Raw genomic sequence first — 14,352 nt, forward strand, 5'->3', positions numbered from 1 at the left:
GGTTTGAGGATTTAAGTCCATCGGTGCCAGTTTTTGGATTCAATTCCTATAATAACCAAACCACCATTTATGGATTTGATTTCTTTATTCAAGTCCATCCATTTAAAGCTCATCGGGTTCATTTTTTATTTTGAATGGTTTGGTTTTTATTTCATCTACAGGTAATTTGATTTTGAATTCATCCATGATTTTTGGGTTTTAACATCATTCAATGATTTATGGTTTAAGTGTCGATTCATCCATGATTTCCGAGTTTAATTTATTGGCATGATATTTGGGTTTAATTAGGGTCTGAGTTCATCCATGATTTCTAAGTATGATTTCTAGGGTTTATTTTTATTTTATTTTATTTTTTTGTTTAATTTTTAGATGGAAAGAAGGGGAGATGGTGGTGGACGATGTTAGTGATGTTGGTGTTAGTGTTGATCTTTGATGACGCAGGTGGTGGTGCCAATGTGGATATAGAAGCTGGTGGTGGTGTTATGGCAGTGATGTGGAATGGTCAGATTTCTAGGTTTGAGTGGAGGTGTCGATGGTAGTTGAAGGCAGATGTTGACGACGGAGACGGAGGTGGTGATTAGAAGAGTGTGAATGATGAGAGTCATATGATTTATTTAACAATTTTCTTTAAAAGATTGGTAATAAACCAATAAATAAATAAATAAATAACAGTAATATAATCTTTTTATGTTTTTTAGGGACGGTAATCACAACAAATGAATACCATAAAGATGGAGAGATGAGTGCACAAAAATTATTAGGGACGAAACACGTAATTTTAAGCAAACCATAAGGACGATTTTGATAATTTACTCTAATTAATACCAGTTCAACAATACTATTTATTTATTTTTTTTAAATTCAACATGTTATTAAAGAAACTGATTTTTTTTTAAATAATTCTAATATAACAACATTGAAACTTAATCATACAACCACCTTATTTACAATATTTATTGAAAATTAATTGAAAAAAAATAAGTTAGTAAATTACTTGCATAAGTTTTATAATACATTTGATGTTTTTAGTTATTGTTATAAAAAAAAATACGTTAGATAAATATTCGTAAAGTTTTTTGATATACGAATACTAAAAACTGTGTTAAAAGTTTATTAAATTAAAATTATTAAAATAATACAATTACATATAGATTTAGAAAATTTTTTAAAAAAATGAAAATTATTCTTAGACAAAATTACATAAATGGTCTTCATGGTTGACAAAATCGACCGGTTATTGTCCTTATGACGAATTCAAAACATAGATGGTCCTTGTGGTTTTAAAATCTTGCAAAGATGGTCCTTTTGACTAACGGTGTTAACTTTTTCAGTTAGATATTATAAAAATGACATATTTACCCTTCCTGCATAGGGACCATTTATATAATTTGTTCTTGCCACAGGGACCATTTATGCAATTTTCTCTATTATTTATTATTGTTTCTATTTAATTTAATTATATATTTAAGGATTTAGATTTTTTTAAAGATTTGTTTAAATATATTGTTTAACAAATATATATATATATATATATATATATATATATATATATATATATATATATATATTCGCCAACATATTTTGATGTTTTGCTCAAATAATTTTTTCTAATTTTTTTGACGTTTTCTTCGGGTACATTTATTAATGTTTTTTTGATGTTTTGTTGGAATAAAATTTTTTTTTTTGACGTTATGTTTAAATACATTTTTAACATTTGATATGTTTATATTTGTTAAAGGATTTCATTTTTAACATTTGGTATAATTCGTAACTTAATTCACTTTCAATGATGTTTTCATTTTTCTTTTATCAGGTTATATAATAATTATTTTTTAATTCAATTATTTAACTATATAACATATATAAGGTTGTATAATTATTATTTTCGTAAACTTTTTTAGAAACATTTTTTACAAAAAAAAGAAGTGTAAAAAGTTTGTTAAATATGAATAGGATTAATATAGATTAGGCAGACATAGGCTAAGCTGAGACCGCCTCATAGTCTTTCCAAGAACGATCAAGTCATTTCACATTGAATTTAAATGTAATGTTTTCGAGTTATTATTTTGTTTTTATACATTTTGTGTATTTTTAAGCTATACAGATTTCAATTAGCCGGTGATTAACTCTTCATCCGTTTCGAATTTCAATTATCATATGTATTCCAATTAGCCTATTTATATTAATCCTATTCAAGTTTAACAAATATTTTACACTACCTTTTTACAAAAAAATGTTTATAAAAAACTTTACAGAAATAATACTCATACAACATTATATGTTTTATATAGTTAAATCTATGAATTAAAAAATAATAATTATATAATATTATCTATATTAAAATAAAAAAGAAAGAAAGGAAAACATGATTGTAAGTGAATTATGTTACGAATTACAATTACGATGACTGTAAATTCTTCAAAAAATAAAATAATAATAATAATAATAATAAAAATAAAAACTTAATAAAAACATTAAAAATGTATTAGACAAAATGTAAAAGAATTAGAAAAAATATTCCAATAGAAACATCAATAAATGTATTTTAAAAAAACATCAAAAAAATAAGAAAAAACTATTTGAAATAAACGTTAAAAAAATTAGCAAAAAAATATAAAAGAAAAACATTAAACAATATATTCAAACAAAACCTTAAAAACATCTAAATCCTAAAATATTTAAATAAATTAAGTAAAAACAATAATAAATAATAAAGAAAATTACATAAATGGTCATGTGGCAGGACCAAATTACATAAATGGTCCCTATGCAGGAAGGGCGAATATGTTATTTCACAAAAAACTTAACTGAAAAGTTAACACCGTTAGCCCAAAGGACCATCTCTACAAGATTTTGAAACCATAGGGACCATTTATGTAAAGAATTCATCATAAGGACTATAATTGGTCGTTTTGTTAACCATTAAGACCATTTATGTAATTTTGTCTTATTCTTAAATAAACATATTACAATAAATATGGCAAAAGAACTAAAAAAGAAAATTACAACCAATAGTGGTTTGATAGTATGGTAATGGTAACATGAGATTTTTTTTTTTTTTAAAAAGACATTTTATGTCCGCAGTCTTCTAAAAAATAAACAGTCTGCAGGACCAAACATCTACACGTTGTCTGTTGCGGCCCAAAAATAAGAGGTCGAACTTTTAAAAAAAAAAAAAACAAACACCGCCTTAATCTCTTTCACACCAATATTCAAAAGCCATCTACTTTGGGAACAAACGAGGATTAGCAAATCTCTTCCACACACAAAAACCAAACAAAAGTAGCAAAATTCAAGTTCTTGCAAAAAGCACAAGTAAAGGTATAGAATTGAAACAAATGAATAAACAGTTTTGCATAAACACATTAGTTCATTCTATTTTTTCACATCAATTAGTAAATCTAATGAATACATAAACAGATTATTATAAGAAAGCTATTAGTGATCAACAAGAAACACAATCTAACACCACAAACTTCAAATACTTTTCCATAATAGCAAAGGATACATACATATGATTATATGAACCACTCATTAACCTCCTTTATTGCAGTAATTAACACACCCCCTATCTTTCCTTACATTATACAATCCTTCACAGTGTTTTGGGTCGCAAATGGGAGGTTTTTGTAGACTTTTATAAATAATATTCGTATTTCCAGTCAGAATCCGCCTATGTTCTTCAGTGTCCATTAAGAACTCTTCATCCTCCTCCATTAACGTTGAGCATTCATCCATGGTGCCATTGCATTGACTAATGGCAAATCCTTCACAGACGTTGATGATTGATGGTAGAAAGATGAGACAAGTGAAGAAGACGAAGTTTGTGCTTCTTGAAACCATGATTTTGAGTAAGAAATTGTGTTGGTTTTCTTGATGTATATAAAGGAATTCAAATGGGTTGTGTTTATTGGTTTTCACTGTTTTTGACTCTATTCAAGATAATGGTTTAGAATTTAATGTGTGATTCTGATTCAAGCTCCTTTGAATTATTTTCCCCATAGTAGAAGGCAACTGTTTGTCTCATCCCTTTTCTTTTTATGAAATGTTATAGTACTATCATATTATGAACCAAAATACTTTGCTGTATTGTAGTCCACAAGTTTTTGTTTTTTAAATGGTTTCATTTAAGTTATCTGTGTGTTTGATTTCAATATTTTGTTAAATTATGAGCAATCCAAACAAGGGATTTTTCTTATTTGATAAGTTGGTATAGTTGTTTTTAATCTATAAAAAAATTGAAATTGAATAGGATATATCTGGTTTGGTTAATTTCATTCAATGTTAAACGTTAAAACTAATAGAGTAAATCATTGGTTAATTAACTAAACTAACCATAATTTAAAGGAAATAACCAAAAAAAACTTTTTTTTTTTGCAAAAAAACCATGATGTCCAGAAATGAGCATTCCTAACCGACAGACTTTTTCTTAACAAAAAAATACATTTCGGCATGACATTCTGAATTCCAAACCAAAATTTTGGATTTAAAAAAAAAATCTAAATTTAAACTAACATAATAAATATGAAATATTTACAATATAATAGCTTAAAATAAGACTTATGATTGAAAAAGAACACTATAAAATAGGCATTTCGGACAAACAGATAAAAAAAATTTGGAAAGAAATTGTGAAAAAAAAAAATTTAAAATATCAAGATCAAAACATTCAGGATAAAATGGTTATTTTTCAAAAGTTTTTAAAAAAATGGTTATTTTTCTTTAAAAACTTGTTTAGTTAGTTTCCTGTAAACCATTCATTTTTTGTAGAATAAAAAAAGTTATTTTGTATTTACAATGAAAATATCTAAATAATTTTATTAAACTGGACCCTCCTAGCATGTTGTAATGTCCACTAAATATTCTTGATCTCGTGTTCACTTGGATAAATACAAACGACATTATTACCATCTTTTTCTTTTAATTATGATATCACAATTTTAACTTATTAAGACTATAATGTTTAGATTCATCATTAAACATACTTGGATAAGAAAAAAACTCTTACCTCAAAATTAATATCTAATATTTTGAAATTTGTTTGTTGCAATTCAAAGGTAAATTTGTTACTACTCATTTTAGAAACCATATGGAACCATATGGAACCCTAGGAGTATTTGTTTTAGGGCTAACAGACAGTTTGATATACCTCTTACTACTCGGTTCGATTTAAACCGTTTGCTATCACAATTAGATGTCTCTGATAAGCTTTTAGGGCTTAACAGATTGTTTGATATGCTTCTACTCGGTTTGATTTAAACCGTTTGATACCAAAATTATAAGTCTCTGATTCGGTTTGATATGCTTCTACTCGGTTTGATTTAAATTGTTTGATGTCAAAATTATAAGTCTCTGATTCGGTCTGATAGTATCTAAATATCTTATAAGCTTTTAGGGCTAACAGATTGTTTGATATGTCTTACGGGTAAGAGGTTGAGTCTACTCAGTCTGATTTAAACCGTTTGATACCACAATTAGAAGTCTCTGATTCAGTCTCGGTCCCATAGTCTCTGATTCTCTTACCGAGTCTAGAAAGAGAAAGAAATTGTGTCTGACTAACAAATATCAAAAAGTCCTAAGCATTCTCTACTTAATAATATATTCCATGTTAATGTAATCATAAAACTCAAACTCAAATTCAAGATCAATAAGCATATGGAGCTAGAAGCCATAACTAAAAGTAGCAAAATATCTTTCCTTGATGCAAAATTCCTCATCACACAATACAAAAAGAAAATACAAACTACAAGTTAAAATGAATTAGTTACTACAAACAAAACTTTTTAAAATGTCAACTAAAAGCAATAAGAATAAGAACACGAGTTTTTTGTGTGCGCACCTTTGTTCTTGAATCTTGAATTGAAATGTCTTGGGAGTTTTGATAATAGTTGGGGAAATGAAGCAAAATTTCAACGAATTGCCAAACCTTGGATTGCTTGTGTTGCGTCTTCGGTTACCTTGTTTGCTTGAATTGTTGTTATCACATTTGATATGTTACCCTGAAAGCATAGAGTTTGTAAATATTTTAAAATAAAACAAAAAGAAAATATTTAAATTTAGAAAAGTCACAATAAAAATATTTATTTACCCTCCATGTTGCCAGCTTTTCCCTAAGAGATAGCCACTGCTGCTGCCCAAAAACGCGCTCTGTGTATCGACTACAAAAATATGTAAAATAATATATTAGTTATAAAAGATGGGATATCTACGATAAAGTCCCTATATTTTAACCTCATATTCAATTAAGTCCCTATATTTTTTTTTAAGTTTTGAATACCAGTAATTGTATTCATTTTGACCCTTTTACCCGGTTACCCGGTCAAAAGATCATCCCACTTTTAAAATTTACACTTTTGACCCAGATTTTATATTTTATTACGAACTTGGTCAAAATTTTACACTTTTGGCCCAGATTTCAAAATTTTGTTATGAATTCATCCTAAAATTAGTTTTTTTTTTAAATTTTGTTTTGAGTATGTTGTTTTTGCTTTATAAAATCATATTTATACCAAAAAAAACATATTTTTGCTTTAATTGGTGACCTTTTTTGTAAAAATAACATAATATCTAAGTTGTTTTCACAAAATATGATTTTATAAAGCAAAAATAGAATATTCGAAACAAAATTTGAAAAAAAAGATATATGTAAAAAAACTAAATTTAGGATGAATTCGTAACACAATTTTGAAACCTGGGCAAAACGTGTAAAATTTGTAATAAAATTTAAAACCTAGGCCAACAGTGTAAATTTTGAAAGAGTGATGAGCTGTTTACCGAGATAAGAATAAAGATTTTTAAAAAAAAAAATAAATAAAAGGTTTTTACTTACGTTACTCTAATGACTTCATTCATTTGATCAATTTTGCAATCAATCAGTTTAGCAGTGATAGCCTTTACTACCCATGGCTCCACCTCATCATCCTCAATCTGCAATTAACCCCATTTTAATAATAAATAAATTGAAGAGGGGGGGGGGGGGGGGGGGTAGGTAGGTAGGTAGGTAGGTATACCTGTAGAGTGTCCTTTATCATATGATAAGGAATTTGGCCAGATTCTTTTGAGGCAAGATCCACAATTGACATCAACCTCATCTTTGCTATACAATCATCATGTACAATACCTACACAAGAGAAGGGCATTTATGTCTTTTGCACAAAAAAGAGATTGAGATCAAGCCCCTGTCCCAACTCCCAACTTATTCAACCTTTTATGGGTGGACATAAAATTGTAATTTTTGTCCCATTGAGATTTGTTCTGTTTCATCTTGGGTAACAAACGGTGGCGAAAAGACAAATTTGCCCCTACAAATTAAAATGGGATGATTGTAATTTGTAATTACCATGGCTATTTAGTATTGCAGAATTTGCAGTGTGGAAATCCATGTAAGCATCTAGCCTTTGAGTCAAAAAGATCTTGAGAAGTTGATATATCAATGCATATTTGGTGTCTTTCTCCAATTGTGCTACAGCAGGCATATCAAGCAAATCATGCTGCCATTTATTAAACAAGAAGATTGTCAAATTTTAAAAATATACCTTTTTTTAACTTTTTTTATAATATTATATATTATATAATTATATAATACCTGAAACATGTCAGGTGATTTGACAAATTCAATGATAGTGTAAGCAGCTTCTTCCTTTGCCTCCTCCATAGTATGTGCATCCTCATCAGAAAATGTTGCAAGATACTTTGTTAAGAACTTGAAGGTTTCTTTTGGGGAGCTGAATTTAGTGAGCAAATTGAAATATTAAAGAGAAATCAAAGGGAAGAATGTAGAAACAATATAGAGTACCTTTTGTGTTCCTTTAAGATATTAGAGATTGTCAAGAAAAGCTCTCTTTGATCATGAACTCCAAGATTCCATTCTTTTAAGAAACTGTCTATCTTTTTAAAAGATGGTATGATATGTTCTATGACCTTTCCGTTCATTGCCAATTTAAGGGCATTCATGTATACGTAGAATCGACTGTAAGGGTTCTCTAACAGGTTGTAGAGATTGAACAAGCTGAATAGAGGAGAAAGGTAGACAATAGACATGAGAAAATGTTACAAAATGTTTACAGATACTACTTGTTAAGTTGTTTATGATTATGAGTGGAGCTTACATCTTCAATCGGATTGCAGGCTTATCATTTGGTTGTTGTGCAACTTTTGTGGATAAAAGCTTTGCCATTTCTAACATTTCATCAAGGCTTTCAGGCTTCTTGACAAGGTTGCAGATGATGGTGAAGATGCACTCAAGATCTTAAAGGAGAAACAAAAGCCAGATTAAAATTTCATTAGTGATGATGATGATCTTAATAGGTATTGCAGATTTATGTAATGTAATGTGATAAAAATCGAATGAAAACGACTCAAATGTGATTCAGAGTTTAACCTAGCATGATCAGGAACAACGGTGTGTTATAATTACAAATTTACAATTTACAACCACAACAACATGTAAGCAATAAAGAATCATGAAAGTGAATCACCAGAGGGAGTTTAACCTTTATCCGAAGCTTTAGGAAATACCAAATCAGCCGAAGTAAGCATCAGTGAAGCCAAATCGAACCATCTGCCAGCAATCATGCAGTCTTGAGCCTCCAAGCATAAACTAGCAACTTGTGGTTCAGCTACCTGCGCCAAATTTCACAAAATTGCTACAAATTTCAGTACTGTTTCATGTCAATTAGAAATTGGAAACTCCATGCGTATGAAACGCCAATCCATTGAAAAATATGTTAAAAAGAGAGATTGTTTTGGTACGTGCTGATAGTAAGGAAGATGTTAGGGATACCTCGGGACCGGCTTCAGCCCAGGACATCTCGGCGGTGAATCGAACAACGGAGAGGATGGGATCCTCCTCGGATGTAGGCACGACCGTCGTCATTGTCGCGATTGGTGGTGGACTGGAAGCTAGTCTCTGCGACGGGGAACTCGCTCGATGTCTTCTCCGGCACGCAGATAACTATCGGGCAAGCTAAGCAAAAACCCTAGACGATTACTGGTAAATACGGTAGATAAAAAATGTGGATAGTCCGTGCCCGGTCTATTAAACGGGTGCGGGTATTATACTATCCATTTTTTAATTTACATATATTTATTTGAGAAAATGACAAAAATAGCCAATTACACTAATTGCATTACAAAAATAGCCAAAAAAAATCGGGATTACATATTTAGCCACCCATTTCGCAGATGAGAAGGCCCCATCTGCGAAATGGGCATCTCATCTGCGAAAGTACAAGTGCCTGAAGCACAGTTGTGCTTCAGGCACTTGTACTTTCGCAGATGAGAATTTTTTTTTTTTTTTTAAATTTTTTCGGTATAAATAGGGGTAATTTCGCAGATGGAATAGGTCCCATCTGCGAAATCCTCTGATCCTATCTGCGAAATGATGAATTTTTTTTTTTTTTTTTTTTTTTTTTTTTTTTTTTTTTTAAGGTTGGTTGACTACGAAATGAATTGGTTTGACTACGAAATGGCCTTTGCTATATAAAAATTTTTGTAGAAAAAATATCATTTTGGTTGTTATTTGGTTTGTGAAATACTCTCTATCTCTACAATTTGCTCAAAAAATGATTGAATATTTGGTTTGTCTTGTAACCGGTGGGAGATGGCAAGTTAATGGAACTAATCTGGAATACATATGTCCACAGGGAGGTATTTCTGAATTTGCTTTGATATTTTCTGAGTACATTAGTTATAGTGATTTTGTATCTATGGTAAGAAGCAAAATTGGTTTGTTAGACAAATATAGAATTAGTCTTCGTTTCCACCATCCTGAATTAAATTATTATATAGCTATAGTTGAAGACGTGGATGTTAGAATGTTGATAAACGTAATCAAATGTAGTGGAGGAAGGGCTGTGAAAGTGTTTGTGGTGGTTGATGAAGTTGAGGAGGTTAATGGGGGCGGTGAAATTGGAAACGAAGTTGTTGGTAATTTATGCAGTTTTAAAGGGAGCAACGATCTGATAGGTACTTTCAATACTCCTAGTGTACCTCAGTTTCACAGTGTTGCTGAAAATGTTAATGTTAGTTATTCACCTATTCAATATGTGGATCCCGAGAATTACAAGTATGTTGGTGATGATGATGTTGGTACATATCTTAATCATGTTGGTGGTCGTTGTGATGATGTTGCCGAACAAGAAGTTAAACTTATGAATAGGCGTGTGGTAGATAAAACTAAAAAGAAAAAAAATTCAACTCAAAAAAATGAAAAAAATCATGTTTACGGGCATTATGTTGATGTTGGTGATGTATGTTTAGATATAACCGAGCTACAAAGTAATTCCGATAGAGATGAGTTGGGTGATGAAGTTAAAACTAAGTATCCCGATAACCTTTTTTACGGTATGCCCCCTGTACCAGCATGGCCAGTTGATAATAATGAAGATATCCCAACACAGATGGTAGACATTAATCTTCAAAAGATTCAATGTGAGAGTATATTTAAAAACAAAGAACTTTTAAAGCGGTGTATTGGTAAAAAATGTCTTCGAGAAGGTTTCCAGACGAGGACAAGTAGATCCACCAAATCAAGGTATGAAGCTGTGTGTGTTTCGAAAAATTGTTCTTGGTTACTAAGAGCAAAAGCAATTAAAAATACTGATGGACTTTTCCAAGTGAATAAATTTGTTGATGTACACACATGTTCTTCAACATTGTTGCAACCTGATCATCGACAAGCAAACAAATATGTTTTGGGTGAATATGTTGCTGATGTTTTGGCTGAAGACTATAGTAGAGTTTATCGGGGAAAAGAAATTGTTAATGATATGAATGCTCAATTGAATATCAATATCTCATACCATCAGGCATGGCGTGCGAAGCAATATGCATTGTTGTCGTTAAGGGGTACGAAAGAGGATTCTTTTACCAAACTTCCGGCGTATTGTCACAACTTGGCCAAACATAATCCGGGTACTGTCACACATATTAAAACAGATGCTGATGATCGGTTTGAGTTTTTGTACGTCGCACTCGGTTGCTCGGTTAGTATTATCATGTCCTAATTTTTTTTTAATATTTATTTTGGTGTATTTGAATAGATATACAATGTATTGTAGGTACGAGCTTTTGTCAATTTTTGTAAGCCGACCCTAGTAGTAGATGGAGCTCACCTAAAGGGCGAGTTCAAAGGTACCATGCTACTTGCAGTTACTAAGGACGGACAAAATCAAATATTACCGGTTGCATATGGTATATGCAAAAATGAGTGTACTGATTCTTGGACATGGTTTTTTCAAAAACTACGTGATTGCATAGGAAATATGCAGGAGCTTACAATTATATCTGATAGGTCTCCATCTATAGCAACATCCGTTGCCAACATTTTTCCTCACGCTCATCATGGAATATGTGGTGTCCATTTGTATTTCAACATAGTATCTAGATTCAGCAAGAGTAAGACGGTTAAAGGAATTTTTTGGGAGACGTGTAGGGCGTACACAATTGATGCTTTTGATGCTGCCATGGATGTTATGAAAAAGACAAAAGAACCAGTATGGGAGTACTTAAAAAGTATAAATCCAGAAACCTGGTCAAGGGCACATTTTAAAGGGAACCGATACAATCTTATGTCGTCCAACAGTGCGGAGTCTATAAATGCATTATCTAGACACGCACGTAAGGTGCCAATACTTATGTTGATTGATTTTTTTCGTGCTACAATGCAACAATGGTGGTTTCAAAGACGTAACTTTGCAGGTATTACGTAAATTTGTAATATTAATGTTTTATTAGTTTCGATGTTATTGATTTTAACTTCTTCATTTTGGCTGTTTTTTTAGCGGAAGCAACAACAACCCTTACCCCTTGGGCGGATGAAGTTGTAAAAGAAAACAAGAAAATTTTTACCAAATGGGATGTTCGCATGATCTCAAATACGAAATGCGAGGTCAAAAAGGGGGCACAAAATGTGATTGTTGATTTTCAACATATGACATGTACATGTAGGCATTGGCAACTTGATGGGATACCTTGTGGTCATGTCATAAGATGTTTAACAGTGAACAATTACCAAGACTGCTCGAGGTTTGCATTAAATGCTTACTTTACCGAAACACTGAGGAAAACATATGAGGAATCAATAAACCCTCTGCCGAAGCCATCCGAATGGGAGATCCCCGATGATTTGATGATTGTTAAGCCACCTATAATGGATAAACGTCAGCCAGGCAGGCCAAGAAACACAGACCGCATTCCATCCCAAGGCGAGGGTCCAATTATAAAAGAGTGTTCTACATGTGGTCAACTAGGACACACGAGAAATAATTGTACTGGAAGGGCGTCTGGTAGCAGAGCAGGTCACATAATTTCTACTGCAGAAATGGCATATAATATTGGTGGTTCAGCGGGTTGCTCACAAACCCATAACGCTGATTTTGATATAAAACAACCTTGAAATTAAGAGTAATGACGAGTTGTTAGCTTATTATGTATTGTAATATTTTTATTAACTCTTACAAGACATTGCTATGCTTTCATATTTTAGTTAAGTTTGTTGATTATAACAATGAATGAAGCCTTTATATTATAAAATATAGTTTGCAGATTTATTTTAACAGTTACAACATGTTATTTAAAAAAAAACAACAAACGATCCTTTGGCAAGCTAATCTGTTTCATGATAATATTACAACAACTTTATAACTAATTTTTAAACTCAGGGAACTGCAACGGGTACTTCTCTTTCTCCATCGTTATATAGTCATCCCTAATTCTCATTTTGTCTTCGAAACGATCCTTTTTTACCATAATGTGTATCAACTGCTCATCCTTCTCAGCAAGCCGTTTTTCAGTCGTTTTGATTGCCTTCTTACTCTTTTTTATCCAATCTTTATGCTCTTTGATTTTGTTTTTATTGAGGTCAATCCATTCTTCAGCTTGTTTGCATTCCGAACCTATATCATTAGCAAGTTGAGTGAGAAGTCGGGATGACTCTTTGTCCTCTTCTTGTTGTGCTTCAGCCTTCTTTAATTCTTCAAAATTTTCATGTGACATATATGACCCGGCTGAAGAGGGTGTAAAAAAAGGGTCTACCGAATCACAGTAGTAACAATCTACTTCGTTGCATGAGCAAATTTCGAATTTGTGTGAGGAACTCATAATAAAATCGATCTTGTATTAAACTGGAGCAATAAGTGGTATTTATACATACTAGACAGTAATGAGAAGTCCAACTTTGAAATGACTAGACAGTAATGACAAGTCACTGTAGTAACCTGCACATCCCAGTGGGTCCCTTAAGTGACAAGAGATAAATGACAGTTTGACATGACAAAACACTGCATAAAGCTGAAATTCGTAGTCCAAATATAACCATTTCGTAGTCAAAGTATTATTTCATAGTCTATTTATTTATATAAATAGATGTTTAAGATCTATAAACCAAACACCCAAATCACCTAAACGAAACGAATTCCCATTATTAGAAATGTCGTCGAATGCAGCAAGTTCTTCGAATGAATTACCTGGTTCCAATTCTGAAAGGCCATGGACGACAAACGAGGTGTTACTTCTAACACGGTGCTGGCTAAGTGTTAAGGATGGTGAACCGTTACTTGCTCCCCCGCATTGCCTAATTGGTGATGAATGGAGTCGCATCACATCTTTGTTTAACCATGAGATGGGAGAAGGGCAAAAAAGAGAAAAATCAGATGTTGTTACTAAGTGGACGGATGTAAAGGAGGAAGTGACATGGTTCAATCGAGCATGTAGTTATGCGAAACGTAACAATGTTCGTTGTCGTGACGAAGAAGAGTTCTTGGAAGTTGTTACAGAGTTTTACATCTTTGAGCATGAAGGCAGAGACTTCGAATATGAGGAAGTTTGGAAGGTTGTTAGAGATAAACAGTATTTCAAGTAGACCGCTCTAATTTGTGTTAAGAATAAGCCATGAACTTGTGTTTTACGTTAATGCTTTGTTCGTATTATGTTGTTTTTTTCATGTAATTGTTGTGATGTTTTAATGGTTCATGGAATCTTGTTACTAATGTATTCTAATATATTTTGATAACTAATGCAATGGCCATTTATTAACTCAAGTTAATCATACGAGTTTCTCACATAATAAACTAAAATATATATATATATATATATATATATATATATATATATATATATATTAACTCAACTTAATCATACGAGTTTCTCACATACTAAACTAAAATATATTTTAAACATATGAAACACATACGAATTACATACGAAATACATGAAAATAACCTAGTACTCACATAATAAACTAAAATAGATTTTAAACAAACAAAATACATACGAAATACATAAGAAATACATGAAAATAACCTAGTACATGAAAATAACCTAGTACTGAAATAATAAACTAAAATAGATTTT

The 14,352-nt window shown here is 31.4% G+C and overlaps 2 protein-coding genes across 2 annotated transcripts; one reads left to right on the forward strand and one right to left on the reverse strand.

Annotated features, from left to right (window-relative positions):
• Positions 1-5,675: 5,675 nt before the first annotated feature.
• Positions 5,676-8,983, reverse strand: LOC145093300 (uncharacterized). Its single transcript, XM_079031391.1, has 10 exons — positions 8,783-8,983; positions 8,493-8,622; positions 8,109-8,247; positions 7,796-8,008; positions 7,586-7,724; positions 7,340-7,490; positions 7,011-7,120; positions 6,830-6,927; positions 6,089-6,158; positions 5,676-5,999 (listed from the first exon to the last, which is right to left on the reverse strand). The coding sequence occupies exons 1-10, from the start codon at positions 8,873-8,875 to the stop codon at positions 5,910-5,912; spliced, it is 1,233 nt and encodes a 410-aa protein (XP_078887517.1). The 5' UTR covers positions 8,876-8,983; the 3' UTR covers positions 5,676-5,909.
• A 29-nt stretch (positions 8,984-9,012) lies between these two features.
• On the forward strand, positions 9,013-13,861 carry LOC145095821 (uncharacterized). The gene is made up of 5 exons (XM_079033643.1): positions 9,013-9,032; positions 9,430-9,453; positions 9,941-10,985; positions 11,061-11,397; positions 13,800-13,861. The coding sequence occupies exons 1-5, from the start codon at positions 9,013-9,015 to the stop codon at positions 13,859-13,861; spliced, it is 1,488 nt and encodes a 495-aa protein (XP_078889769.1).
• Positions 13,862-14,352: the final 491 nt, after the last annotated feature.

The sequence above is a fragment of the Lactuca serriola genome, chromosome 3 (assembly GCF_051521515.1).
Source record: "Lactuca serriola cultivar US96UC23 chromosome 3, Lser_US96UC23_V15, whole genome shotgun sequence".
NCBI lineage: Eukaryota > Viridiplantae > Streptophyta > Magnoliopsida > Asterales > Asteraceae > Lactuca > Lactuca serriola.

Excerpts from the sequence above, each read along its gene's own strand:
- LOC145093300 (XM_079031391.1), bottom strand. The coding sequence starts at position 8,875 with ATGACGACGGTCGTGCCTACATCCGAGGAGGATCCCATCCTCTCCGTT. Across the intron at positions 7,121-7,339 it reads TGCAATACTAAATAGCCATG|GTATTGTACATGATGATTGT; the intron begins GTAATTACAAAT and ends TCTCTTGTGTAG. Across the intron at positions 6,928-7,010 it reads TGATAAAGGACACTCTACAG|ATTGAGGATGATGAGGTGGA; the intron begins GTATACCTACCT and ends GGTTAATTGCAG.
- LOC145095821 (XM_079033643.1), top strand. The coding sequence starts at position 9,013 with ATGTGGATAGTCCGTGCCCG. Across the intron at positions 9,033-9,429 it reads ATGTGGATAGTCCGTGCCCG|GTTGGTTGACTACGAAATGA; the intron begins GTCTATTAAACG and ends TTTTTTTTTAAG. Across the intron at positions 10,986-11,060 it reads ACGTCGCACTCGGTTGCTCG|GTACGAGCTTTTGTCAATTT; the intron begins GTTAGTATTATC and ends AATGTATTGTAG.